The sequence below is a fragment of the Lampetra planeri genome, unplaced genomic scaffold, assembly GCF_965212315.1.
Source record: "Lampetra planeri unplaced genomic scaffold, kcLamPlan1.2.h2 scaffold_271, whole genome shotgun sequence".
In the NCBI taxonomy this organism is placed as follows: Eukaryota; Metazoa; Chordata; class Hyperoartia; order Petromyzontiformes; family Petromyzontidae; genus Lampetra; species Lampetra planeri.
The window spans coordinates 16,625-44,589 of NW_027615098.1; the positions used below are offsets into that span (position 1 = coordinate 16,625).

At 58.3% G+C, this 27,965-nt stretch overlaps 2 protein-coding genes across 4 annotated transcripts; one reads left to right on the top strand and one right to left on the bottom strand.

Moving 5' to 3' along the window:
- Positions 1-1,778: 1,778 nt before the first annotated feature.
- PLA2G6 (phospholipase A2 group VI) lies at positions 1,779-22,435 on the bottom strand. Of its 2 annotated transcripts, XM_078623482.1 has the most exons (18): positions 22,318-22,435; positions 19,188-19,445; positions 18,311-18,547; positions 17,620-17,794; positions 17,011-17,228; positions 15,317-15,413; positions 14,764-14,946; positions 14,381-14,489; positions 13,300-13,464; positions 12,706-12,784; positions 12,277-12,440; positions 11,765-11,915; positions 8,585-8,736; positions 7,090-7,253; positions 5,305-5,466; positions 3,626-3,699; positions 2,569-2,773; positions 1,779-2,428 (listed from the first exon to the last, which is right to left on the bottom strand). In XM_078623482.1, exons 2-17 carry the CDS (start codon positions 19,391-19,393, stop codon positions 2,617-2,619), a joined length of 2,493 nt encoding a protein of 830 aa, XP_078479608.1. In that variant the 5' UTR covers positions 19,394-19,445; positions 22,318-22,435; the 3' UTR covers positions 1,779-2,428; positions 2,569-2,616. The 2 variants fall into 2 exon arrangements, with proteins under 2 accessions (XP_078479608.1, XP_078479607.1); XM_078623481.1 differs by having other exon boundaries at positions 1,779-2,773; positions 22,318-22,434.
- A 115-nt stretch (positions 22,436-22,550) lies between these two features.
- Positions 22,551-27,908, top strand: LOC144740681 (uncharacterized). Of its 2 annotated transcripts, none has more exons than XM_078623485.1 (3): positions 22,551-22,619; positions 26,731-26,796; positions 27,069-27,908. In XM_078623485.1, exons 2-3 carry the CDS (start codon positions 26,755-26,757, stop codon positions 27,567-27,569), a joined length of 543 nt encoding a protein of 180 aa, XP_078479611.1. In that variant the 5' UTR covers positions 22,551-22,619; positions 26,731-26,754; the 3' UTR covers positions 27,570-27,908. The 2 variants fall into 2 exon arrangements, with proteins under 2 accessions (XP_078479611.1, XP_078479610.1); XM_078623484.1 differs by lacking the exon at positions 22,551-22,619 and adding an exon at positions 22,732-22,772.
- Positions 27,909-27,965: the final 57 nt, after the last annotated feature.

Consider the following 27,965-nt stretch of genomic DNA (forward strand, 5'->3'; position numbering starts at 1 on the left):
ATTCAGGCGAGGTGTAGGAGGAGAACACGCGAGGCCCGTGGCGTTTGTCGGCACGACACGGCACGGGCGGTTCGGGAGGAATGAAAAAGCGTTGAAACAACAACAAAAATTCGCCGCTCGCACGATCACCCACCACCCACCCGATCTACTCCTGTGTGCACTCACCCACCTACTCACTCACCCTATCTACTCAGCTGCGTGCACTCACCCACCTACTCACCCACCCTATCTACTCATCTGTGTGCACTCAATGCCAATATTGACTGTGCCAGGCCAGGTGCGCTTTGAGGCCACGTCAAGTGTCGAAGGCTCGCTGACGGGAGGTCACGGGACAGACCCAGCAGGTGCCATGGGTTGGCCGACTGAGATGAGTGGCCGATGCACCAGCTGAACCCCCAACTGTGTCAACTTGCTGCATTTTAGCCGCCCAGTGCTCTGCTCGTTGTTGTGAGCATCGCTCCTCTGCCCTCCGTTGTTGTTGGAGGTCGACTGCCTCTAACTGCCCAGTAGCAGCAGCAGCATCCTTCACAAGACTCCTCCCTTCTGCACAACTTACTCACAACTCAGCCAGCTGCCCACCCACTCCTACTCGCAATCATCCACCCACACGCACAACCATGTTCTTCATTCGCTCGCCCACAACCCAGCTGCCAAACTCACCCGCTCACCCGCTCACCCGCTCACCCGCCCACTCGCTCACCCGCTCATCTGCAACCAACCCCACCAATCTACAACTCACCCAACCCATCCGCCCACTCACCCGCTATCCCACACATCTGCAGCAGATTTTCGCCGGGCAACACAAAATCAAATAAACAATTATCAGCAACAATTGAATAAACACACAACAACAACCACAACAACAACACAAGCAAAGACAAAGATCCCCCCCCCCGTGTAGCCCACACAGGGTCTTGGGGCAAGTGCTGTTTTAGCGCGTAGCAGCTGAGACAACGCACGAGGGGTTCCGTGGCCAGCACCACACCCGGCCGCCTTTGTCTCCCCAATCCTGATCAAGTTTTTTTTTTTACACTTTACTTACGTTTACTTTACTACGCACCACGCCAGGTAGATAATTAAGGCCGAGTCGATCTAGGGGTAGGAGGAGGAGGCCAGGGACCGTCGGTCCACGACCTGAAACCAAGGGACTTGGGTCTCGCGGGGTGCGCAGCGGTGACGTCACACAAACACCGCCCCCCCCCCACGGAGAGGGGACAGTGCCCCCCCCCCTGACCCCCCCCTGACCTCCCCCTGACCCCCCCTCCCTCCCCCGTCGCCCCCGCCCCCCCCCCCCCGGCGTGCGTCAGCTCACCGCGGCTCAGCCGATCGGCCGGCCGAGTGACGAGTGTCAAGTGAGCGGAGGTGGAGGGGCTTCCATCAGATTAGGGATCTACCCATAATGCCACGGTCACCCTCACGGGCTCACGGCGGCCACGGAGCGCGGCTTCATTCACGCCGCCGCAATCGCGGGGGGCTGCGGACGGGGGGCAGAGGTCGCAAACGGGTTTTAATTCCTTACCCGTACACGTACCCGGCCGCACCAGGGTCGCAAACGGGTACCCGTACCCGTACCCGGGCGGGTACGGGTAGCCGGGTATCGGGTAGGGTACGGGTATCGGGTAGGGTACGAGTATCGGGTACCCGGTTGCGACCTCTGCCGTGGAGGCAGCGGCGAGGGTTGGTGGATTGCACGCGGATGGGGCTGTGCAACTCCCCACCCTTCTACGCGTGGGTGGGCGTCGAGGAGGGGACAAACGCGGGACGGAAAAGTGCGTGGACTAATCTATCTCCAGCGCGGGGATAGAGCGTTGCCCCCTCGCGCAAGGCGTGGATTTTCCCCGGCGCACGTGACGAATGGGGCTGGCCGCGCAACCACAGCACGGGACCGCAGAACTTGGGCAATTCATTGCCGGCGGTGCCGCCGGTCCCGCGAGTGATCCGCCAACTCTCGGCACAAAACCCTCTTCAGGTCTCCCGGGAGGAGGCGGAGATCTCCCGGGAGCGGAGCTGCTGCCTCCTCCACGACGAGGAGACAACCCCTGGGGAAAACAAGATGGGTGGCACCCCCCCCCCCTCCTCCGCCACCACCACCACCAGCACCACCACCACCAGCACTACCACCACCAGCACCACCACCACCACCAGCACCACCAGCACCAGCACAGAGGTCGCAATCAGGTACCCGATACCCGTACCCGTACCCGGCTGGGTACGGGTACCCGTTTGCGACCCTGGTGCGGCCGGGTACGGGTACGGGTAAGGAATCAAAACCCGTTTGCGACCTCTGCACCAGCACCACCAGCACCACCAGCACCACCAGCACTACCAGCACTACCACCACCACCAGCACCACCCTTGCTGCCACCGTGCGCTGCGCTGGCGGCCCACAGCAGTAGTTGCATGGTCACGTGACGGATGAGGGTGTCCGCTGAGGTGAGGAGGAGAGGGGAGGTGAGAGGTGAGAGGTCACGGGGCTCTGGGGTGCAATGACGAGGCACGAGTGTGGTGGTGGTGGTGGGCGAGGCGAGCGACGAGGTCGCGGGGAGTCGGTGGCGCTGGGGAGGTCACCGGCATTTGGTGGCAGCGATGAGGAGGTCACGGCGGTGAGCGAGGAGGTCACGGGGCGTCCGTGTCGGTGGTGAGGAGTCGTGCGAGGCGGGAGAGCTGTGCGCGCTGCGAGTGCAGGTAGACCTGCGTGTCCCACAGCGCGTCCACCAGCACCGCGTCACGCACCTCGTCCAGCGCCACGTCCTCACGCAGCTGCGGGCTCAGCCTGCACGCACACGCACGCACGCATAGAGCACACACACATAGCATACTCATACACGCACACACACACACACACATAGCACACTCACACACGCACACACAGCACACACACATAGCATACTCATACACGCACACACACACACACACATAGCACACTCACACACGCACACACAGCACACACACACACATAGCACACACACTCACACACGCACACTCACACACGCGCACTCACACACGCGCACTCACACACAGCACACTCACACGCACACTCACACACGCGCACGCACGCACGCACGCGGCGCACACGCACACATGCACGCGGCGCACACGCACACACACACACACACGCACACACACACACATAGCACACGCATATAGCACACTCACACACATAGCACACTCATACACGCACGCACACACATAGAGCACGCACACACACAGAGCACACACACATAGAGCACACACACATAGCACGCGCACGCACACATAGCACACTCACACACGCACATAGCACACTCACACATAACACACACACACACGCACGCGGCGCACACACGCACATAGCAGTGATTGTGGTGAGAGTGGTGAGTGTGGTGAGCGTGGTGAGCGTGGTGACTGCGGTGATTGTGGTGAGCGTGGTGAGCGTGGTGAGCGTGGTGACTGCGGTGAGCGTGGTGAGCGTGGTGAGCGTGATGAGCGTGGTGATTGTGGTGAGCGTGGTGACTGCGGTGAGCGTGGTGAGCGTGATGAGCGTGGTGATTGTGGTGAGCGTGGTGAGCGTGGTGAGCGTGGTGAGAGTGGTGAGTGTGGTGAGCGTGGTGAGCGTGGTGAGTGTCGCCTGGGCCAGGAGTCGCACCGGAAGAAGGGAACCTGCAGGGAGTCGCACCAGGCCCGGGCTCGGTCCACAGGGCGCCCCTCCGCGTCGGTGCACTGCACAGGGGACACGCGGGCACACGAGGGGACACGTGGAGACACGAGGGGACACGTGGGCACACGAGGGGACAGACGGAGACACGCGGGGACACGAGGAGTCTGAGAGATTGAGCGAGGGCGAGCCAGCGAACATTTGAGCGTGTGAGCGATCAAGCGAGCGAGCGTGGTGAGCGTGGCCAGCGTGGGGAGCGTGGTGAGCGTGTGAGCGAGCGTGGTGATCGTGTGAGCGAGCGTGGGGAGCGTGGTGAGCGTGTGAGCGAGCGTGGTGAGCGTGTGAGCGAGCGTGGGGAGCGTGGTGAGCGTGGTGAGCGTGGTGAGCGTGTGAGCGAGCGTGGTGAGCGTGGTAAGCGTGTGAGCGAGCGTGGGGAGCGTGGTGAGCGTGGTGAGCGAGCGTGGTGAGCGTGGTGAGCGTGTGAGCGAGCGTGGTGAGCGTGGTGAGTGAGCGTGGTGAGCGTATGAGCGAGCGTGGGGAGCGTGGTGAGCGTGGTGAGCGAGCGTGGTGAGCGTATGAGCGAGCATGGTGAGCGTGGTGAGCATTGTGAGCGAGCGTGGGGAGCGTGGTGAGCGAGCGTGGTGAGCGTGGTGAGCGAGCGTGGTGAGCGTGGTGAGCGTGTGAGCGAGCGTGGTGAGCGTGGTGAGTGAGCGTGGTGAGCGTATGAGCGAGCGTGGGGAGCGTGGTGAGCGTGTGAGCGAGCGTGGTGAGCGTGGTGAGCATTGTGAGCGAGCGTGGGGAGCGTGGTGAGCATTGTGAGCGAGCGTGGGGAGCGTGGTGAGCGTGGTGAGCGAGCGTGGTGAGCGTGGTGAGCGAGCGTGGTGAGCGTGGTGAGCGAGCGTGGTGAGCGTGGTGAGCGAGCGTGGTGAGCGTGTGAGCGAGCGTGGGGAGCGTGGTGAGCGTGGTGAGCGAGCGTGGTAAGCGTGGTGAGTGAGCGTGGTGAGCGTGGTGAGCGTGGTGAGCGAGCGTGGTGAGCGTGGTGAGCGAGCGTGGTGAGCGTGTGAGCGAGCGTGGGGAGCGTGTGAGCGAGCGTGGTGAGCGTGGTGAGCATTGTGAGCGAGCGTGGTGAGCGTGTGAGCGAGCGTGGTGAGCGTGGTGAGCATTGTGAGCGAGCGTGGTGAGCGTGTGAGCGAGCGTGGTGAGCGTGTGAGCGAGCGTGGTGAGCGTGGTGAGCGTGGTGAGTGTGGTGAGCATTGTGAGCGAGCGTGGTGAGCGTGGTGAGCGAGCGTGGTGAGCGTGTGAGCGAGCGTGGTGAGCGTGGTGAGCGTGGGTGGTAAAGTTCTGTCCCGGCCCGACTGGCCGCCTGTGAAAAAGAGCTTTCTAGCTCATCGGATTCAGGCAGTGCCAATACATATTCTGATTCCGATTTTGTACGAGTGATTGAGCGAGCGAACGGGCGAGCGAGCGGGCGAGCGAGCGGGCGAGCGAGAGGGCGGGCGAGTGGGCACGCGAGCGATAGGGTGAGCGAGCGAGAGGGCGAGGGAGCGGGCGAGCGGGGTGAGCGAACGGGCGAGCGAGAGGGCGAGGGAGCGGGCGAGCGAGTGAGCGAACGGGGCGAGCGAGAGGGCGAGGCAGCGGGCGAGCGGGGCGAGTGAGCGTGAGCGTCGCACACAGTCCACCATGAGGCGGCCCAGCTCCCGCGCTCCGATCACGCTCTGCGCCAGCTGCCAGGGGTTGGTGGGGCGGAACACGTCCGCCGAGCTCACGCGCTCCCGCGGGGGCCGCCCCGTGCCCAGCGACAGCACCACGGCCCGCAGCGGGGCCGTGCACCCCTGCGGCACATGGAGACACACACAGAGACTCACACAGAGACTCACACAGAGACTCACACAGAGACACACACAGACACTCACACAGAGACTCACACAGAGACACACACAGACACTCACACAGAGACACACAGAGACACACAGAGACACACAGAGACACACACAGAGACACAGAGACACACAGAGACACACACAGAGACTCACACAGAGACACACACAGACACTCACACAGAGACTCACACAGAGACACACACAGAGACACACACAGACACTCACACAGAGACACACAGAGACACACACAGAGACTCACACAGAGACACACACAGACACACACAGAGACTCACACAGAGACACACAGAGACACACAGAGACTCACACAGAGACACACACAGAGACACACAGAGACACACAGAGACACACACAGAGACACACACAGAGACTCACACAGAAACACACACAGAGACACAGAGACTCACACAGAGACACACACAGAAACACACACAGACACTCACACAGAGACTCACACAGAGACACACACAGACACTCACACAGAGACACACAGAGACACACAGAGACACACAGAGACACACACAGAGACACAGAGACACACAGAGACACACACAGAGACTCACACAGAGACACACACAGACACTCACACAGAGACTCACAGAGACACACACAGAGACACACAGAGACACACACAGAGACACACACAGAGACACACACAGAGACACACACAGAGACACACACAGAGACACACAGAGACACACACAGACACACAGACTCACACAGAGACACACACAGAGACACACACAGAGACTCACACAGAGACACACACAGAGACTCACACAGAGACACACACAGACACTCACACAGAGACACACAGAGACACACACAGACACACACAGAGACACACACAGAGACACACACAGACACACACAGAGACACACAGAGACACACACAGACACACAGACTCACACAGAGACACACACAGAGACACACACAGAGACTCACACAGAGACACACACAGAGACTCACACAGAGACACACACAGAGACACACACGGGGACACACACGGACACACACACGGGGACACATGGAGACAAAGGTCCCCCGTGTAGCCCTAACAGACTGCTGGGGCAAGTGCTGTTAAGCGAGCGGCACCTGCGAAGGCCGGCACGGCGCACGAGGGGGTGGGTGGATTGAACCCACGACCTCCTGCGTACCAGGCGAGGGAGTTAACATCTCCTAGCCACCGCGGCGTAATGGCAGAGCCAGGTGCCACCTTGATACGGAGACACGGGACACACGGGAGACACGGGGGGACAGACGGAGACACGGGGGGGGGGCCAGATGGAGACACGGGGGAGGGACAGAACGGAGACACGGGGAACACACGGAGATGTGGGGAGACAGACGGAGACAGACAGAGACAGACGGAGACACGGGGAACAAATGGAGATGTGGGGAGACAGACGGAGACAGACGGAGACACGGAGGGGGGGCCAGAACGGAGACACGGGGAACACACGGAGATACGGAGACACGGAGACACGGTGGGGGGGGGGTGGGGTGACACAGACACGCGGCGACGCGCTGGCGGTGGGGTGGGGACAGGCTCCCCACCTGCTGCTGCTGCTGCTGCTGCTGCGCCCGGTGCTGCTGCAGCTCGGTGAGTGCGTCCAGCGTGGGGTTGTTGGCCAGGAGGCCCCCGTCCAGGAAGCGCCCCATCTGGCGGAAGTAGGTGGGGGCCGCCCCGCTGCTGCGCGCCGCACGCCACACCAGCTGCTCTACTCGGGGGGGGGGGGGGCACGGGGGGGGGGGGGCGAAGGGAGGGGGGGGCGGAGGGGAGAAACGTTCAGGGGGAACAAACGTGGGGGGCGAGTGATGAGCGGTGGTTGGTGAGTGGCGTGGTGAGTGGTGAGTGGCGTGCGGTGAGTGGTGTGCGGTGAGTGGGGATTGGTGAGTGGTGAGCGGTGAGTGGTGAGTGGTGTGCGGTGAGTGGTGAGTGGTGAGTGGCGTGCGGTGAGTGGTGAGTGGCGTGCGGCGAGTGGTGTGCGGTGAGTGGTGAGTGGTGAGTGGCGTGCGGTGAGTGGCGTGTGATGAGTGGTGAGTGGGGAGTGGTGAGTGGCGTGCGGTGAGTGGTGAGTGGCATGTGGCGAGTGGTGTGTGGTGTGTGGGGAGTGGTGAGTGGTGAGTGGTGTGTGGTGTGTGGTGAGTGGGGAGTGGTGAGTGGTGTGTGGTGTGTGGTGAGTGGTGAGTGGTGAGTGGTGTGTGGTGTGTGGTGTGTGGGGAGTGGTGAGTGGTGAGTGGTGTGCGGTGAGTGGTGTGTGGTGAGTGGTGTGTGGTGAGTGGTGAGTGCTGAGTGGCGTGCGGTGAGTGGTGAGTGGTGAGTGGTGTGTGGTGAGTGGTGAGTGGTGAGTGGTGAGTGGTGAGTGGCAAGGGGTGAGTGGCGTGCGGTGAGTGGTGAGTGGTGAGTGGCGTGCGGTGAGTGGTGAGTGGTGAGTGGCGTGCGGTGAGTGGTGAGTGGTGAGTGGTGAGTGGCAAGGGGTGAGTGGTGTGTGATGAGTGGTGAGTGGTGTGTGGGGTGTGGTGAGTGGTGTGTGATGAGTGGTGAGTGGTGAGTGGTGTGTGATGAGTGGTGTGTGATGAGTGGTGAGTGGTGAGTGGTGTGTGATGAGTGGTGAGTGGTGTGTGATGAGTGGTGAGTGGTGAGTGGTGAGTGGTGAGTGGCGTGCGGTGAGTGGTGTGTGATGAGTGGTGAGTGGTGAGTGGTGTGTGATGAGTGGTGAGTGGTGAGTGGTGTGTGATGAGTGGTGAGTGGTGTGTGATGAGTGGTGTGTGATGAGTGGTGAGTGGTGAGTGGTGTGTGATGAGTGGTGAGTGGTGTGTGGTGTGTGGTGAGTGGTGAGTGGTGAGTGGCGTGCGGTGAGTGGTGAGTGGTGAGTGATGAGTGGCGTGTGATGAGTGGTGAGTGATGAGGGGTGAGTGGCGTGCGGTGAGCGGTGAGTGGTGAGCGGTGAGTGGTTAGTGGTGAGCGATGAGCGGTGAGTGATGAGTGCTGAGTGCTGAGTGGTGAGTGGTGAGCGATGAGTGCTGAGTGGTGAGTGCTGAGTGGTACCGCTGGGTGGGGTGAGCGGCTGGAACGTCTCGCTGGGTGAGTGGCAGGGTGAGGCTGGCGGTGTGGTGGTTGTTGTTGTTGGCGGTGTGTAGTTACGGAAGAGGTGCAGCTCTGCCGGGTGTCTGTCTGCCAGAACAGCCGTCACCAACACCCTGCACACGGCAACAAAGACAAAGATCCCCCGTGTAGCCTCAACAGACTGCAGGGGCAAGTGCTGTTAGCGAGTAGCGCCTGTGAAGGCCGAGGGCGGGTGGCCAGCACCACGCCCGGCCGCCTTTGTCTCCCTGGTGGCGATGTTTACACACCGCACCAGGTACTCATTTGAGGCTGAGTCGACCTAGGGGAGGCCCAGGACCGGTTAAAATAATCGTCGCCGGTGTTGGCCGTGAGCGGGAATCGAACTCGGGTCGCCAGGTTCATAGCGCGGCGTAGCGCTAACCGCTACACCACCGCTCCCCACACATAAACCACACACACACAGCACGTGCATGCACACACACACAACACGTGTATACACACACACACAACACGTGTATACACACACACACACGTGCATACACACACACAGCACAGGAGGTGTATACACACACACAACACGTGTATACACACACAACGCGTGTATACACACACACACACAGCACGTGCATGCACACACACAGCACAGGAGGTGTATACACACACACACAAACAACACGTGTATACACACACACACACGTGCATACACACACACAGCACAGGTGGTGTATACACACACACAACGCGTGTATACACACACACACACACGTGTATACACACACACACAACACGTGTATACACACACACACAAACAACACGTGTATACACACACACACAACACGTGTATACACACACACACAAACAACACGTGTATACACACACACACAAACAACACGTGTATACACACACACACACACGTGTATACACACACACAACACGTGTATACACACACACACAAACAACACGTGTATACACACACACACAAACAACACGTGTATACACACACACACACACGTGTATACACACACACAACACGTGTATACACACACACACACACAACGCGTGTATACACACACACACAAACAACACGTGTATACACACACACACACACGTGTATACACACACACACAAACAACACGTGTATACACACACACACAACACGTGTATACACACACACAACACGTGTATACACACACACACACACGTGTATACACACACACAACACGTGTATACACACACACACAAACAACACGTGTATACACACACACACAACACGTGTATACACACACACACAAACAACACGTGTATACACACACACAACACGTGTATACACACACACACAAACAACACGTGTATACACACACACACAAACAACACGTGTATACACACACACACACACGTGTATACACACACACAACACGTGTATACACACACACACACACAACACGTGTATACACACACACACAAACAACACGTGTATACACACACACACAAACAACACGTGTATACACACACACACAAACAACACGTGTATACACACACACACACACGTGTATACACACACACAACACGTGTATACACACACACACACACAACACGTGTATACACACACACACAAACAACACGTGTATACACACACACACAAACAACACGTGTATACACACACACACAACACGTGTATACACACACACACAAACAACACGTGTATACACACACACACAAACAACACGTGTATACACACACACACACACAACACGTGTATACACACACACACACACAACACGTGTATACACACACACACACGTGCATACACACACACAGCACAGGTGGTGTATACACACAAACAACACGTGTATACACACACACACACACAACACGTGTATACACACACACACACACAACACGTGTATACACACACACACACACAACACGTGTATACACACACACACACACAACACGTGTATACACACACACACACACAACACGTGTATACACACACACACAAACAACACGTGTATACACACACACACAACACGTGTATACACACACACACACACAACACGTGTATACACACACACACACACAACACGTGTATACACACACACACAAACAACACGTGTATACACACACACACAACACGTGTATACACACACACACAAACAACACGTGTATACACACACACACAACACGTGTATACACACACACACAAACAACACGTGTATACACACACACACACACAACACGTGTATACACACACACACAAACAACACGTGTATACACACACACACACACAACACGTGTATACACACACACACACACAACACGTGTATACACACACACACACACAACACGTGTATACACACACACACACGTGCATACACACACACACACACAACACGTGTATACACACACACACACACAACACGTGTATACACACACACACACACAACACGTGTATACACACACACACACGTGCATACACACACAACACGTGTATACACACACACACACACAACACGTGTATACACACACAACACGTGTATACACACACACACACACAACACGTGTATACACACACACACACACAACACGTGTATACACACACACACACAACACGTGTATACACACACACACACGTGCATACACACACACAGCACAGGTGGTGTATACACACACACAACGCGTGTATACACACACACACAAACAACACGTGTATACACACACACACAACACGTGTATACACACACACACAAACAACACGTGTATACACACACACACAAACAACACGTGTATACACACACAACACGTGTATACACACACACACACACAACACGTGTATACACACACACACACACAACACGTGTATACACACACACACAGCACAGGAGGTGCGTTGAGTTCGTATGGGTGAGTGATACGTGTGTTTGTGGCTTGTGTGTGTGTGTGACGCATGAGCGAGTGCGTGTGACGAGTGTGTGCGCGCTACGCGAGTGTGACGCGCGTGTGACACGTGCGTGTGTGGCGTGTGACACGAGCGTGATGCCGTGTGACGCCGTGTGACGCCGTGTGACGCGCACGTGCGATGTGACATGCGTGTGCGACGCGTGACGCGCGTGGCGTGCGACGCGCGTGACGGGCTCGAGCGAGCGTGCAGCGCGTGGTCACTTGGGGTGCGTGACGTCCGTCATCTTGGTGTGCTCGCCGAGCTCGCGCTTGAGGAAGCTGTCGAGCGGCGCCGAGTCGTAGGGGCGCCCTCCCCGGAACACCTCGTCCTTCATGCGGAAATACAGCGCCCGCAGCTCGCCCAGCGACTTGCCTGGCGCGCGCGGGGGACACGCACGGGGGGACACACGGGGACACGGGGACACGCACGGGGGGGACACACGGGGGTACACGCACGGGGGCACGCACGGGGGGGACACACGGGGGTACACGCACGGGGGCACGCACGGGGGGACACGGGGAGAGTTACGGGGACACGCACGGGGGACACGTGGAGGACACGCACGGGGACACGGGGACACGGGGAGATACGGGGACACGTGGGGAGTTACGGGGACACGTGGGGGACGCACGGGGACACGGGGAGATACGGGGACACGTGGGGACGCACGGGGCGAGCGAGAGCGCTTGTGCGTGAGTGCTCGTGAGTGAAGTCCCCGCGCTGGCGCCCGCACCGTGCACGATGCCCAGCGCCAGGATGCCGCCCGTGCTGGTGCCCGCCACCCAGTCGAAGAGCTCCCGCACGGGGCGGCCGCTCTCCCTCTCCAGCGCCAGCAGCATCTGGATGAGGACCAAGCCGCGGATCCCTCCGCCGTCCAGGCTCAGCACGCGCTCACGCCTGCAGCGCGGGGGAGGCGCGGGGACACGGGGGGGTGAGACACGGGGACACGGGGATGTGGGGACGTGAGACATGGGGACGTGAGACATGGGACACGTGGACATGAGGGCACAGGAAATGGGACACGGGTACATGTGGATACAGGTGATAAGTGGACAGGGGGACACGTAGACACACAGAGACATAGACACACAGAGACACGCGGCACGAGAGGGGGGGGAGGGTGGAAACGGCAGTGGCCGCGAGCGTTGCCACGGTGACGCACCGCTGCTGAGGGGGCGGCCCGTCCGTCACGTCCAGCATGGGAGCCATCACCGTCGCCATGGCGACCACGTCATCAAAGCCTGTTGGATGGGGGGGGGGGAGGCACGCAGAGTTCCACGTTCGCATCGTTCCAGCGGCTGAGAACTGGGCAGCGTGGGATGGAGAGTCTCGTTTGCGAGGATCACCTGGGTCCTGTCCGTGTGTGTGAAGGTTGAACTTCTGTTGCACCACACGTAGCAACAAACTGAACGCAAAAATAAGTTCTAAAGAAATTAGTTTCGTCCATCTAGATGATGATGATGATTTAAAAGTGCGCAGCTCCGGTGGCTTGCTAATATCGTTCCAGACGGCCGCGGAAGCGCACCGTGCGTTTTGCGTTATAACAGCGCGCGTTCCAGCATTATAAGGGCGTGCGCGTTCGCTGTTATGACGTCGTGCGCGTTCCGCGTTCTAACGCGTTACATCGACGCGTGCGTTCCACGTTATACTGATGCTGCGTGTTCTGTGTTGTGACGTGCGTTCCGCGCTGAGCCTCTGCTGCATTCGGACGCTGCCCCGGCGAGTGAACCGGCGAGTGGCGCCCGCCGCCTCTCACCCAGGGGCCGCGGCGGCCTCTGCCTGGGCGGGGGAGGCCGGGCCGGGATCCCGGGCCTGGTCGACGCCGAGGAGGCGGGCGAGGCGGGGGGGGCCGACCCGGGAGGGAAGCACCGCGTGACCCCCACGCTGTGCAGCATCTCCATGAGCACGGGGCGGTTCCCACCTGGAAACGGAAACGGCAACGGCAACGTCAACGTGGCGGCGGCGGCTACTACGCTGCGGGGGCGGGTACTACGCTGCGGGGGCGAGGGCTGGTGGGTGGGCGTCGAGGGGGAGACGTAGCCCGGCTCGCCGGGAGAAGCCGGTGCGGAAAGAGGACCGGCCTCAGCCCGTTGCTTCCATCTGTGCGCGGGGGATAGAGCGTTGCCCCCTCGCGCGAGGCGTGGGGTTGTCTCCGGGTGCTCGGCGTGGATTGCAAGGACAGTTCGTCGCTGCTCGCCGAAAATATCAGTGTGGCTCTCCTGCTTAAATAGGTAAATAATGATGATAAATAATAATAATTATAAATAATGATTATTATAAATAATAAATAATAATGATGATATCAAGTTCGCGTCGATTTTGTGGAACCAGGTGACGAATCCAGAGGCCAGGATAGGAGTCTAATTTGCCAAGAGATGGAGGGGTGGAGTGGGGGAGGGAGGTAGGGGTGGGAGGGAGGGAGGGGTGGAGTGGGGGAGGGAGGTAGGGGTGGGAGGGAGGGAGGGGTGGAGTGGGGGAGGGAGGTAGGGGTGGGAGGGAGGGAGGGGTGGAGTGGGGGAGGGAGGTAGGGGTGGGTGGGAGGGAGAGGGGGAGGGAGGGAGGGGTGGGAGGGAGGGAGGGAGGGGGAGAGGGATAGGAGGGAGGGAGGGAGTGGAGGAGGGAGGGAGTGCGGGAGGGAGGGGTGGGAGGGAGGGGAGTGGGGGAGGGGAGGGATAGGGGGAGGGAGTGTGGGGGGGGGGGTACTGGGGGGGGTTCGAGGTGGGGGGGGGTACTAGGGGGGGTTCGAGGGGGGGGGGGTACTGGGGGGGTTCGAGGGGGGGGGGGTACTGGGGGGGCTACTGGGGGGGGTTCGAGGGGGGGGGTACTGGGGGGGGTACCGCTGCTGTTGCGAGCCAGCAGGAGCCCGGGGGTCTCTCCGTCGTCGTTGGTGGAGTCCATCTGAGCTCCGAACACGATCAGCGGCTTGATCATCTCCAGATGGTCCAGCTACAGCCACGCACAGCGCCGCGGGTGTCACACACGCGTGTCACACGCGTGTCGCACGCATCTACGAACCGCACGTCGTGTGCATCGTGTGTAGTGTGCGTAGTGTGTAGTGCGTGTAGTGTGTGTGTGTAGTGTGTAGTGTAGTGTGTGTGTGTAGTGTGTGTAGTGTAGTGTGTAGTGTGTGTAGCGTGCGTAGTGTGTGTGTAGTGCGTGTGCGCGTGTGTAGTGCGTGGAGCGAGTCCCCTGCGTAGACCCCAGGCGCGTGGCTGCGTACCCGCATGGCGATGTGCAGCGGCGTGTCCCCGTGAGCGCCGCGTGTCTCCGCCTGCGCCCCCTGTGTGAGCAGCGCCAGCGCCGCCTCGTGCCGCCGCTTGCGCGCCATCGCGTGCAGCGGCGCGTCCCCGCTGCGGCTGCGCGCTTCCAGCGCAGCGCCCCGCGCCGCCAGCAGACGCACCGCCTGCACGCAGAGTGAGTACACGCGCAGAGTGAGTACACACACAGAGTACACGCAGAGTGAGTACACGCGCAGAGTGAGTACACACAGAGTGAGTACACACGCAGTGAGTACACACACAGAGTACACGCAGGGTGAGTACACACACAGAGTACACGCAGGGTGAGTACACACACAGAGTGAGTACACACAGAGTGAGTACACACGCAGTGAGTACACACACAGAGTACACGCAGGGTGAGTACACACACAGAGTGAGTACACACGCAGTGAGTACACACAGAGTGAGTACACACACAGAGTACACGCAGAGTGAGTACACACACAGAGTACACGCAGAGTGAGTACACACGCAGAGTGAGTACACACGCACCTGTGCGCTACGGGCCCAGTGCATGGGCGAGCCTCCGTGTTTGGTGTCGCGTGCGTCCAGCTGATCCTCGCGCAGATCCAGCAGCAGCTCCACACAGCTGCATGAGCACACACACACACGCGCACGCACACACACATGCACACACGCACACACGCACGCACACACGCACGCACACACACGCGCGTACACACACGCACACACACATGCACACACACGCACACACACACGCACACACACACGCACACACACGCACACACACACGCACACACACACACGCACACACACACACACGCACACGCGCACACACACACACACGCACGCACACGCGCACACACACGCACACACACGCACACACGCGCACACACGCACACGCACACACGCACGCACACGCGCACACACACGCACACACGCGCACACGCGCACACACGCACGCACACGCGCACACACACGCACACACACGCACGCACACACACACACGCACGCACGCACACAAGCACACACACACACACGCGCGTACACACACACCAATATACCAACACCCGCCATTCGACGCGAAGCGACGGTGACGTCGTCAGGACGCCCATGCCAGGCCAGGTGCACTTTGAGGCTATCGCGTGAAGTGTCGAAGGCTCGCTGCTGACAGGAGGAGGTCACGTGACAGACCCAGCAGGTGCCATGGGTTGGCTGACTGAGATGACCACTGGTAGATGCACCACCAGCTGTACCCCCCTACTGTGCCAGGCTAGGTGCAGGAGGAGGTCACGGGACAGACCCAGCAGGTGCCATGGGTTGGCTGACTGAGATGACCACTGGTAGATGCACCACCAGCTGTACCCCCCGCTGTGCCAACTCGTACACAAAAACTGTCCCCCCTGACACACGCACACGCGTACGCACACGCATGCACACACACACCTACGTGTACACACATGCGCTGAATTATATACGTGGTGTGTGTAAGGTGTGTGGGCGGTTAGCTGTGGGTCTCTGTGGGGAGCGGTGGTGCAGCGGTTAGCGCTACGCTGCACCGCGATCCCGGCTGCGAACCCGAGTTCGATTCCCCGCTCACGGCCAACACCGGTGACGGTTAAATAAACCGGTCCTGGGCCTCCCTTAGGTCGACTCAGCCTCAAATGAGTACCTGGTGCGGCGTGTAAACATCGCCACTCAGGGAGGCAAAGGCGGCCGGGCGTGGTGCTTGCCACCCACCGCCTCGTGTGCCGTGCCGGCCTTCATAGCGCTGCTCGCTAACAGCACTTGCCCATACAGTCTGTTACAGGCTACACGGGGCGTGCGGTGTACAACGCGCGCGTGTGTGTGCGTGTGTGTGTGCATGTGTGTGCGTGTGTGTGCGTGTGTGTGCGTGTGTGCGTACGTGCGTGTGTGTGCGCGTGCGTGTGTGTGTGCGCGTGTGTGCGTGTGTGTGCGTGCGTGTGTGTGTGCGTGTATGTGTGTGTGCGCACGTGTGTGTGTGCATGTGTGCGTGCGCGTGTGTGTGTGCGTGTGTGCGCATGTGTGCGTGTGTGTGCGTGTGCGTGTGTCCGTGTGTGCGTGCGTGCGTGTGTGCGCGCGTGTGTGTGTGTGCGTGTGTGCGCATGTGTGTGTGTGCGTGTGTGTGTGCGCGTGTGTGTGTGTGTGCGTGCGCGTGTGCGTGCGTGTGTGTGTGCCACGTGTAACGTGGGGAGTCACGGCACCCGATCTGGTCGTGCCGCAGGGCGGTGTGCACCGCGTGCCCCCCCGCACTGGGCCCTGCCGCACCGGGCCCCGCCGCGCCGGGCCCCGCCGTGCCAGCCCCGGCGAGGAGGAGGACGCGTGCGGCGTCCTCGCGGCCCAGCCGGCAGGCCTCCTGCAGCGCCGTCTCGCCCGCCCCACTGGGCCCGTCCAGCGTGCCGTGCGCCGCCTCGCACAGACACTGCGCCGCGCGGCGAGACGCGCCGTTAGCTAGGCCTCGGCAAGGTAAGGTAACTTACCCTTTTTACCGGGTAAAAGGGTAAAGGTGTCGACATGCCAAGGGGTAAGGTAAAGGGTAGGGTAAAGGTAGCTCGGAAGAATTACCCGGTAGGGTAAAGGTAGCGCGAAGTATTACCCGGTAAATACGGTGCCTTGTTTACCGCTAGAAGCTCCGTGGCGCAGTCCGTGGCCTCCATTTAACAAGTAAATTATAATTATTATTATTATTTTAACACGCTTTATTGAAACGTACGAGTAATGGCAGAACTCCACGACTCCCGGAAGTGGCCCCGAAGCTTGCCATAAGCGTGCCACACGGCGCGTCGTGCCGCGTGCCGCGTGGCGCGTCGTACCTGCAGGATGGCGGGGTCGGTGCGGCGGGCGGCGAGGTGCAGCGCCGTGTCCCCGCGCGCGTCCCGCGTGTCGACGCGCGCTCCGCACGCCAGCAGCTCGGAGGCGCAGGCGAGCTCCCCGGCGCTCACCGCCACCACCAGCGGCGTCGCTCCACCGGAGCCGCTCTCCACGTCCCTGCGAGCCGGAGCGCGACGGCGATGAGCGACGCCGCGCGGCTCGTTGCCGTCGTAACACTCGGCCGCCCGACAATCAGACGGTCGTTTTGTTATTTGACCGCGCGTCACGGCCCGCTGAGCTACGGGGCTGTCGATTCCCGGAAGCGACCAGCTCGCCGTCGTGAAACGGGAGCTCAACGAAGCGGCTTATCGCGTGGAAATTCATCGCGGCAAAATCTTCAATGGAGGGAAAAAACAAAAACGGAGGGACCCGGGGAAAAATCCACGCGAGAGAGAGAGAGAGACACGCAGACTCCAAATATACAGCAGCAGCAGCAGCAGGCGTCAGGGTCGGCATCGAACCCACGACCTCCTGCATACCAGGCGAGGTAGTTAACATCTCCTAGCCACCGTGACGACGTGGACACGAAACCTATCGTCCAGGACGAGGCCTTGCGATCGAGGCGACGCGAACGCGGCAACGGAGGAGGAACATTGGGGGGTCGGCGGCGGCGCCGGTGTGCCGACCAGCTACCTGAGGACGGCGTTGTGCCGGAAGGCGTGCACCAGGCCGACGTGCGCCGCCAGGTGCGCCGCCGTCCACTCGGGGTGTTCGCGAAGGGCGTCCAGCACGCGCTGCGCCGAGGCGGCCGGCCCCGCGCCGGCGCCGCCCGGCCACACCGCGCCGCCGCCGCTCACCAGCGGCAGGACGCGCTCGGCGAGCAGCGCGAACAGGCGGCGCGCCTCGGGCTCGCCGGACACGCGGAACAACCTGCGGGGGGGAGACGGCGGGGGGCGGTGACGCGGCGGTGGTGGCACGGTGAGCGCACGGTGGCGTGTGTGTGTGTGGTGTATACGGCGTGTGTGTGTGCGTGTGTGTGTGCGTGCGTGTGGTGTACACGGCGTGCGTGTGTGTGTGTGGTGTACACGGTGTGTGTGTGTGTGTGTGGTGTACACGGCGTGTGTGTGGTGTACACGGCGTATGTGTGTGTGTGGTGTACACGGTGTGTGTGTGTGGTGTATACGGTGTGTGTGTGTGTGGTGTACACGGTGTGTGTGTGTGTGGTGTACACGGTGTTGTGTGCGTGTGTAGCATACACGGCGTGTGTACGTGTGTGTGTGGTGTACACGGTGTGTGTGTGCGTGTGTGTGGTGTACACGGCGTGTGTGTGTGTGTGGTGTACACGGTGTGTGTGTGTGGTGTACACGGTGTTGTGTGCGTGTGTAGCATACACGGCGTGTGTACGTGTGTGTGTGGTGTACACGGTGTGTGTGTGCGTGTGTGTGGTGTACACGGCGTGTGTGTGTGTGTGGTGTACACGGTGTGTGTGCGGTGTACACGGTGTGTGTGCGTGTGTGCGTGTGTGGTGTACACGGTGGCGTGTGTGTGCGTGCGTGTGTGTTGTACACACCTGAGTGCCGACGTGGCCCCAGGCCCCGGCTGCAGGAGGCCGTCCCAGGAGCCGGCAAGCCGCATCAGCGTCAGACTCCCCTCCCGGGCGACGGGCTCCAGGCCGCGGTAGTCGGCCAGGGTCACCTCCCGAGCCTGCAGGGGGCCCGCCAGGCCCGGCGCCACGGCCGACAGGGCCCCCCTCACCAGGCGGCCCAGGAGATCCATGGCCACCGCCGCCGCCGTCGCTCCCTTTCACGGCCGGGGGTCAGGGAAGCGCCTGCAAGGGGGCCGCGGGAGACGCTTTAGGCTGAGTCGACCTAGAGAGGGCACGGCGGGCACGGCCACTTGGGGTGTCTTGTTCGGATGTGGCTAAGAGACACCCACAGCGTGTCTAGATGTGACTAAGAGACACCCACAGAGTGTCTAGATGTGACTAAGAGACACCCACAGAGTGTCTAGATGTGACTAAGAGACACCCACAGAGTGTCTAGATGTGACTAAGAGACACCCACAGAGTGTCTAGATGTGGCTAAGTGACACCCACAGAGTGTCTAGATGTGGCTAAGAGACACCCACAGAGTGTCTAGATGTGGCTAAGAGACACCCACAGAGTGTCTAGATGTGGCTAAGAGACACCCACAGAGTGTCTAGATGTGGCTAAGAGACACCCACAGAGTGTCTAGATGTGGCTAAGAGACCAACAGCGTGTCTATCGACAGCTGGATGAAGACCTCGGCATCATCACCATCACCACCATCATTGGCCACGGTCTGATCCACTGCGAACTAAAGGTTGTCCAACACTCACAGGCGATGGTTCTCGTAGTGGCGGTGAGCCGCTTTCAGTTGGGATGCCGGCAAATGAACGGAACCGACGCTCCGGCACCCCCGCGGACGCTCAAACCGCACGGCGGTCTTGAGTCACAACGCATGGTGACGATCGATTTGCCCTCGGTGACTCGGTTAACTAAAAACACATTGTCCCGCGGAGGGAGCTGGTAGGAACGTTGGGTTGCTCGGTCAATGGGCAGGGTCAACGGCGGCGTGGTGTATTCCGCAAATATGGTCGACTGTGAGGGCGGGCACAAGCCGGCGCGAGTAGGAGAAACGTTGAGTTTTGTAAGGGCACCACGGGGTGACCAGCCCCTCCCCACCCAGCCCCACCCAGCCCCACCCCCCACCCAGCCCCACCCTCCCCACCCAGCCCCTCCCCACCCTCCCCACCCAGCCCCTCCCCACCCAGCCCCACCCGCGTTCACTCTGGCGTGCGAGTCCAATTCGCTCACCGCCACACCACTGCTCACCACACCATTCCTCGTACACCACTGCTCACCACCACACGATTGCTCACTCATACACCACTGTTCACCATTGCACCACTGCTGGCCATTGCACGACTGATCACCACGACTGAAGACGCCACGGTGGCTAGATGTTGACTACTTTGCCTGGTATACAGGAGGTCATGGGTTTGATCCCGACCCTGATGATGCCTGCTGCTGTATATTTGGAGTTGGCGTGTCTCTCTCTCTCGTTATCATCACGGTGGCTAGGAGATGTTAACAACCTCGCCTGGTCTACAGTAAGTCGTGGGTTCGATCCTGACCCTGACGACGTCTGCTGTATATTTGGAGTCTGCGTGTCTCTTTCTCTCTCATCATCACGGTGGCCAGGAGATGTTAACAACCTCGCCTGGTGTACAGGAGGTCGTGGGTTCGATCCCGACCCTGAAGACGCCTGCTGCTGTATATTTGGAGTTTGCGTGTCTCTCACCATCATCATCACGGTGGCTATGAGATGTTAACTACCTCGCCTGGTGTGCAGGAGGTCGTGGGTTCGTTCCCGACCCTGACGCCTGCTGCTGCTGCTGTATAATATGTGGAGTCTGCGTGTCTCTCTCTCCCCGTGGTCGCGTGGATTTTTCTCCGGGTCGTCCGTTTTTTCCTCTCCGCATTTATGGATGAACATCGCCCGCGCGCTTTGAGCTATTCGGCTGCTGCTGCTCCTATACAAACAAAAACAATCCACGCGCCGACGATGACGATGAGAAGTCACTACCGCTGTGATTATCATTTGTTAAAGTCAGGTCAGTGCCACCGCCTCACCTCGTAGAATTATAAAATTACATTTTATACCCTGGTATAAGCCGGTTGTAGGCAACATAACCCCGTTATAGACAACATAAACTGGTTATAGGCAACATAAACTGTTTATAGGCAGCATAAACCGGTTATAGGCAACATAAACCGGTTATAGGCAACAGAAGCCGGTTATAGGCAGCATAAACCGGTTATAGGCAACATAAGCAGGTTATAGGCAACATAAGCAGGTTATAGGCAACATAAACCGGTTATAGGCAGCATAAACCGGTTATAGTCAACATAAAGCGGTTATAGGCAGGATAAACCGGTTATAGGCCACATAAGCAGGTTATAGTCAACATAAACCGAATATAGGCAACATAAGCCGGTTATAGGCAACAGAAGCCGGTTATAGTCAACATAAACCGTTATTAGGCAACATAAACCGGTTATAGGCAACATAAGCCGGTTATAGGCAACAGAAGCCGGTTATAGGCAACATAAACCGTTTATAGGCAACATAAACCGTTTATAGGCAACACAAGCCGGTTATAGTCAACATAAACCGTTTATAGGCAACACAAGCCGGTTATAGGCAACACAAGCCGGTTATAGGCAACACAAGCCGGTTATAGGCAACACAAGCCGGTTATAGGCACACAATGTTAACAACCCCCCTGGGGGCACGGTTGACATCAGTGGCGAGGGAGAAGCGAGAGACACACGGAGCTGCCAATATCACCGCGATGCATACCAGGTGCTATCGGCTTCGTCACGTGGGCTGGGGGGGGCAGCCCAGCCCAGCCCCCCCACCCCCACCCCCCGCGTGGTCATTGACACTGCACTGTAATTATTGCACTGTACTATGCCCCCCAATGTTCAAAGTTTACCCCGCAGCTTTCAACAACAAGAATTTATAATGATCGATTGACCGCAGTGGTGAAATATGGTCAAGCAGCCCCCCCCCCACACCCCCCCCACACCCCCCCCCACACCCCCCCCCCACACCCCCCCCACGTCTCATCCAGCAGTAGATCGACCCCCCCCCGCCTCTCCACGCGGTCCTCACCTCCACCGAAGAACAGCTGACCGCGATTCCCCCACTCGTCGATTCCAGCGAACCGTCGATTCGACTCCGCAAGTTCGTCGATTCAACACACAGAGCAGCGCCGCTCACCGCCGTCGTGCGAATCGACAAACCGATTTACGCCGCGTATCGATTCCCTCCCTCCCCACCTCCGCGTCGCAGCGCGAGCGTTCGATTCGCGAATCGCCAGTCGCATCCGATTCCAGAATCGAGGAAGTCCACCACCCCTCTTGGTCGACCGCGCACGTGGGCTTGGACGTTGGGGGTTGAAGTTCGCTGCCGGGGTTCGACTGCCCCCCCCCCCTAACCCAGGGGCTGCTCTTCAGGGGTCCCGGAGGGGGTCCTCAGGGGTTCCTTGGCGGGGGGAGGCTTGGGGGTTGGGAGCGGGGAGGGCAATCGACAGGGGGGGGGGGGCATCAGCGGAGATCGTCTTGAGTGTAAGTGCGACCACTCCCCCTACACTCTAAAACGTGGTGAAGGGGGTACCCCCGAAAGGGTAAAGGGGGTACAGGTGGGATAGAGGGGTGTGTAGTGGGAAGAGGGGTTCCTATAGGGATGCTGGAGAGGGTTTGTATAGGGCTGGGGGGGGGTCTCGATAGGGGGGCCAGGGGTCTCCGAGGGTGGAATTAGGGGGTGCGTAGTGGGAAGAGGGGTTCCTATAGGGATGCTGGAGAGAGTTTATATAGGGCTGGGGGGTGGGGGGTCTCGATAGGGGGGCCAGGGGTCTTATAGGGACGGGGGTCTCCGAGGGGGGGATTAGGGGGGTCCGTAGTGGGAAGAGGGGTTCCTATAGGGATGGCGTATCTCTCTGGGATGGTACCGGTGCCCTGAGAGGGGATGCAGGGGTTCTGCGAGGGGGTCCGTGTTACCCCTGGGCGAGACGGGGAGTTTGGGGCTGTGTGGGGGCTGTTGTCTCGCTGAGTCACCCGAGCCGCGTGACCTCTGTGTGTACAGTGGGTGTCGGGTTTGTGTGTGTACAGGGTGTAGTGTGTGTGTGTACAGGGTGTAGTGTGTGTGTGTGTACAGGGTGTGTGTGTGTGTACAGGGTGTAGTGTGTGTGTGTGTACAGGGTGTAGTGTGTGTGTATAGACTGTGTGTGTGTAAGGGTGTGTAGTGTGTGTACATGGTGTGTGTACAGGGTGTGTAGTGTGTGCAGGGTGTGGGTGTGTAAGGGTGTGTAGTGTGTGTGTGTGTATAGACTGTGTGTGTGTAGTGTGTATGTAATGTACAGGGTGTGTGTAGTGTGTGTGTATAGACTGTGTGTGTACAGGGTGTGTGTACAGTGTGTGTGTAGGGTGTGTAGTATGTGGTCTGTGTGTCTGTGTTATTGGTGTCTCTCTGTGTGATCTGTGTGTCTGTGTTGTTGATGTGTCTTTGTGTGTCTGTGTTGTTGATGTGTCTCTGTGTGTGATCTGTGTGTCTGTGTTGTTAATGTGTCTCTGTGTGTGATCTGTGTTGTTGATGTCTCTGTGTGTGTCTGTGTTGTTGATGTGTCTGTGTGTCTGTGTTGTTGATGTCTCTGTGTGTCTGTGTTGTTGATGTGTCTGTGTGTCTGTGTTGTTGATGTCTCTGTGTGTCTGTGTTGTTGATGTGTCTGTGTGTCTCTGTGTTGTTGATGTCTCTGTGTGTGATCTGTGTGTCTGTGTTTTTGATGTGTCTCTGTGTTTCTGTGTTGTTAATGTGTCTGTGTGTGATCTGTGTGTCTGTGTTGTTTGTGTGTCTGTGTTGTTGTTGTTGTGTCCGTGTGTGATCTGTGTCTGTTGTTGATGTGTCTGTCTGTCCATGTGTCTGTGTTGTTGACGTGTCTGTGTGTCTGTGTTGTTGATGTGTCTGTGTGTGTGTGTGTGTTGTTGATGTGTCTGTGTGTGTGATCTGTGTGTCTGTGTTGTTGATGTGTCTGTGTGTGTGTGTGTGTGTTGTTGATATGTCTGTGTGTGTGATCTGTGTGTCTGTGTTGTTTGTGTGTCTGTGTTGTTGTTGTTGTGTCTGTGTGTGATCTGTGTGTCTGTGTTGTTGATGTGTCTCAGTGTTGTTGATGTGTCTCTGTGTGTGTGATCTGTGTGTCTGTGTTGTTGATGTGTCTGTGTGTGTGATCTGTGTGTCTGTGTTATTGATGTGTCTGTGTGTGTGTTGTTGATGTGTCTGTGTGTGTGATCTGTGTGTCAGTGTTGTTGATGTGTCTGTGTGTGTGGGTGTTGTTGATGTGTCTGTGTGTATTGTTGTTGTGTCTGTGTGATCTGTGTGTCTGTGTTGTTGATGTGTCTGTGTGTGTGTGTGTTGTTGATGTGTCTCTGTGTGTGATCTGTGTGTCTGTGTTGTTTGTGTGTCTGTGTGTATTGTTGTTGTGTCTGTGTGATCTGTGTGTCTGTGTTGTTGATGTGTCTTTGTGTGTCTGTGTTGTTGGTGTCTCTCTTTGTGATCTGTGTGTCTGTGTTGTTGATGTGTCTTTGTGTGTCTGTGTTGTTGATGTGTGTCTGTGTTGTTGATGTGTCTTTGTGTGTGATCTGTGTGTCTGTGTTATTGGTGTCTCTCTGTGTGATCTGTGTGTCTGTGTTGTTGATGTGTCTTTGTGTGTCTGTGTTGTTGATGTGTCTCTGTGTGTGATCTGTGTGTCTGTGTTGTTAATGTGTCTCTGTGTGTGATCTGTGTTGTTGATGTCTCTGTGTGTGTCTGTGTTGTTGATGTGTCTGTGTGTCTGTGTTGTTGATGTCTCTGTGTGTCTGTGTTGTTGATGTGTCTGTGTGTCTGTGTTGTTGATGTCTCTGTGTGTCTGTGTTGTTGATGTGTCTGTGAGTCTCTGTGTTGTTGATGTCTCTGTGTGTGATCTGTGTGTCTGTGTTTTTGATGTGTCTCTGTGTTTCTGTGTTGTTAATGTGTCTGTGTGTGATCTGTGTGTCTGTGTTGTTTGTGTGTCTGTGTTGTTGTTGTTGTGTCCGTGTGTGATCTGTGTCTGTTGTTGATGTGTCTGTCTGTCCATGTGTCTGTGTTGTTGACGTGTCTGTGTGTCTGTGTTGTTGATGTGTCTGTGTGTGTGTGTGTTGTTGATGTGTCTGTGTGTGTGATCTGTGTGTCTGTGTTGTTGATGTGTCTGTGTGTGTGTGTGTTGTTGATGTGTCTGTGTGTGTGATCTGTGTGTCTGTGTTGTTTGTGTGTCTGTGTTGTTGTTGTTGTGTCTGTGTGTGATCTGTGTGTCTGTGTTGTTGATGTGTCTCAGTGTTGTTGTTGTGTCTGTGTGTGATCTGTGTGTCTGTGTTGTTGATGTGTCTCAGTGTTGTTGATGTGTCTCTGTGTGTGTGATCTGTGTGTCTGTGTTGTTGATGTGTCTGTGTGTGTGATCTGTGTGTCTGTGTTATTGATGTGTCTGTGTGTGTGTTGTTGATGTGTCTGTGTGTGTGATCTGTGTGTCAGTGTTGTTGATGTGTCTGTGTGTGTGGGTGTTGTTGATGTGTCTGTGTGTATTGTTGTTGTGTCTGTGTGATCTGTGTGTCTGTGTTGTTGATGTGTCTGTGTGTGTGTGTGTTGTTGATGTGTCTCTGTGTGTGATCTGTGTGTCTGTGTTGTTTGTGTGTCTGTGTGTATTGTTGTTGTGTCTGTGTGATCTGTGTGTCTGTGTTGTTGATGTGTCTCAGTGTTGTTGATGTGTCTCTGTGTGTGTGATCTGTGTGTCTGTGTTGTTGATGTGTCTGTGTGTGTGTGTGTTGTTGACGTGTCTCTGTGTGTGTGATCTGTGTGTCTGTGTTGTTTGTGTGTCTGTGTGTATTGTTGTTGTGTCTGTGTGATCTGTGTGTCTGTGTTGTTGATGTGTCTCAGTGTTGTTGATGTGTCTCTGTGTGTGTGATCTGTGTGTCTGTGTTGTTGATGTGTCTGTGTGTGTGTGTGTTGTTGATGTGTCTCTGTGTGTGTGATCTGTGTGTCTGTGTTGTTGATGTGTCTGTGTGTGTGTTGTTGATGTGTCTGTGTGTGTGATCTGTGTGTGTGTTGTTGATGTGTCTGTGTGTGTGATCTGTGTGTCAGTGTTGTTGATGTGTCTGTGTGTGTGGGTGTTGTTGATGTGTCTGTGTGTGTGATCTGTGTGTCAGTGTTGTTGATGTGTCTCTGTGTGTGATCTGTGTTGTTGATGTGTCTGTGTGTGTGTGTGTTGTTGATGTGTCTGTGTGTGTGATCTGTGTGTCTGTGTTGTTGATGTGTCTCTGTGTGTGATCTGTGTTGTTGATGTGTCTGTGTGTGTGTGTGTTGTTGATGTGTCTGTGTGTGTGTGTGTTGTTGATGTGTCTGTGTGTGTGTGTGTTGTTGATGTGTCTGTGTGTGTGTGTGTTGTTGATGTGTCTCTGTGTGTGATCTGTGTGTGTGTGTTGTTGATGTGTCTCTGTGTGTGTTTCTGTGTCGCGTTTCCAGGACGCCGTGCGGGTCAGCGTTGCCATGGCTGCCGCTTCCGGCAAGAAAGGAAATCGCTCTGGCAAGGTGTGGCCTGGGACCTCGACCCTCACCCTGATCCTCGCCTAAAGCCAAACCCTGACCCTGATGTAGACCATCACCTCAACCTAAACCCTGACCCTGACAGTCACCTGAACCCTAACCCTGACGGAGACCATCACCTCAAGCTAGACCCTGACCTAGACCCTACCCCTCACCTAGACCCTGACCCTGACAGCCACCTCAACCCTAACCCTGACGGAGACCGTCACCTCAAAGCAGCGACGCACCTCACGCCCGTCGTGCGCTCGCTCCCCCAGGCCCCGCGGCGCGGCGACGTCTCCTCCGGCGCCCTGCCCGGTGGCGGCACCGGCGGCACCGGCGGCGCCGGCGGGCCGCCCTCCATCTCCGACACGGAGCTGCTGTCCCTGCCGGTGCGCGAGCTGAACCGGCGTCTGCGCGCCGCGGGCCCCGAGGAGGCGGCGCGGCTGAAGACGCGCCGGCGCACGCTCAAGAACCGCGGCTACGCCGCCAACTGTCGGGCGCAGCGCTCGGAGCAGCGCGCCGTGCTGGAGGAGCAGCGCTCGCACCTGCAGGCCGAGGTGACGGCGCTGAGCCGCGAGGCGGGCGCCATGCGCTCGCAGCTGGCGCGCATGCAGGCGCAGTACCGCGCCCTGCAGAGCCTGGCGCGCGACACGGCCGGTGGCGGTGGCGGTGGTGGTGCCGCCGGCGCCGCCGATGCCGGAGACGACGCTCGGAGCGACGGCGGCGGGGACGGCGCTCCAAGCGACGGATCGGCGGCGGCGGCGCCGCGGCAGTAGACGCACGCGGCCACGTGGGTTGCGGGCTCTGTAGGCGGCCGGGGTCACCGGGGGTCACCGGGGGTCACGGGGGTCACCCGGGGTCACCGGGGGTCACCGGGGTCGTCGCGACGACGAGGAGACGATGGGGGACGAGGCCGGTTCGTGGGCAGGGCCGTGCGGGGACTTGGGGTTAGGGCTGTGGCGAGTTGTTTGGGGTTGGGGGTTCTTGGGGTCATAGTCGGCGGTTCGTGAGGTCACGGCTTGGGTGCGCGCTGTATGAGAAGCGTAACTCAAATTTGTTTGTTTTTTTGCCTTCTTCAGATATAAATAAATAAAGATATATTTTAGTCCATCGGACGATCGGCTCTGCGTCGGGGGCGGTGGTGCTGGGGCCTTGGAAGCGAGGCCGAGGGA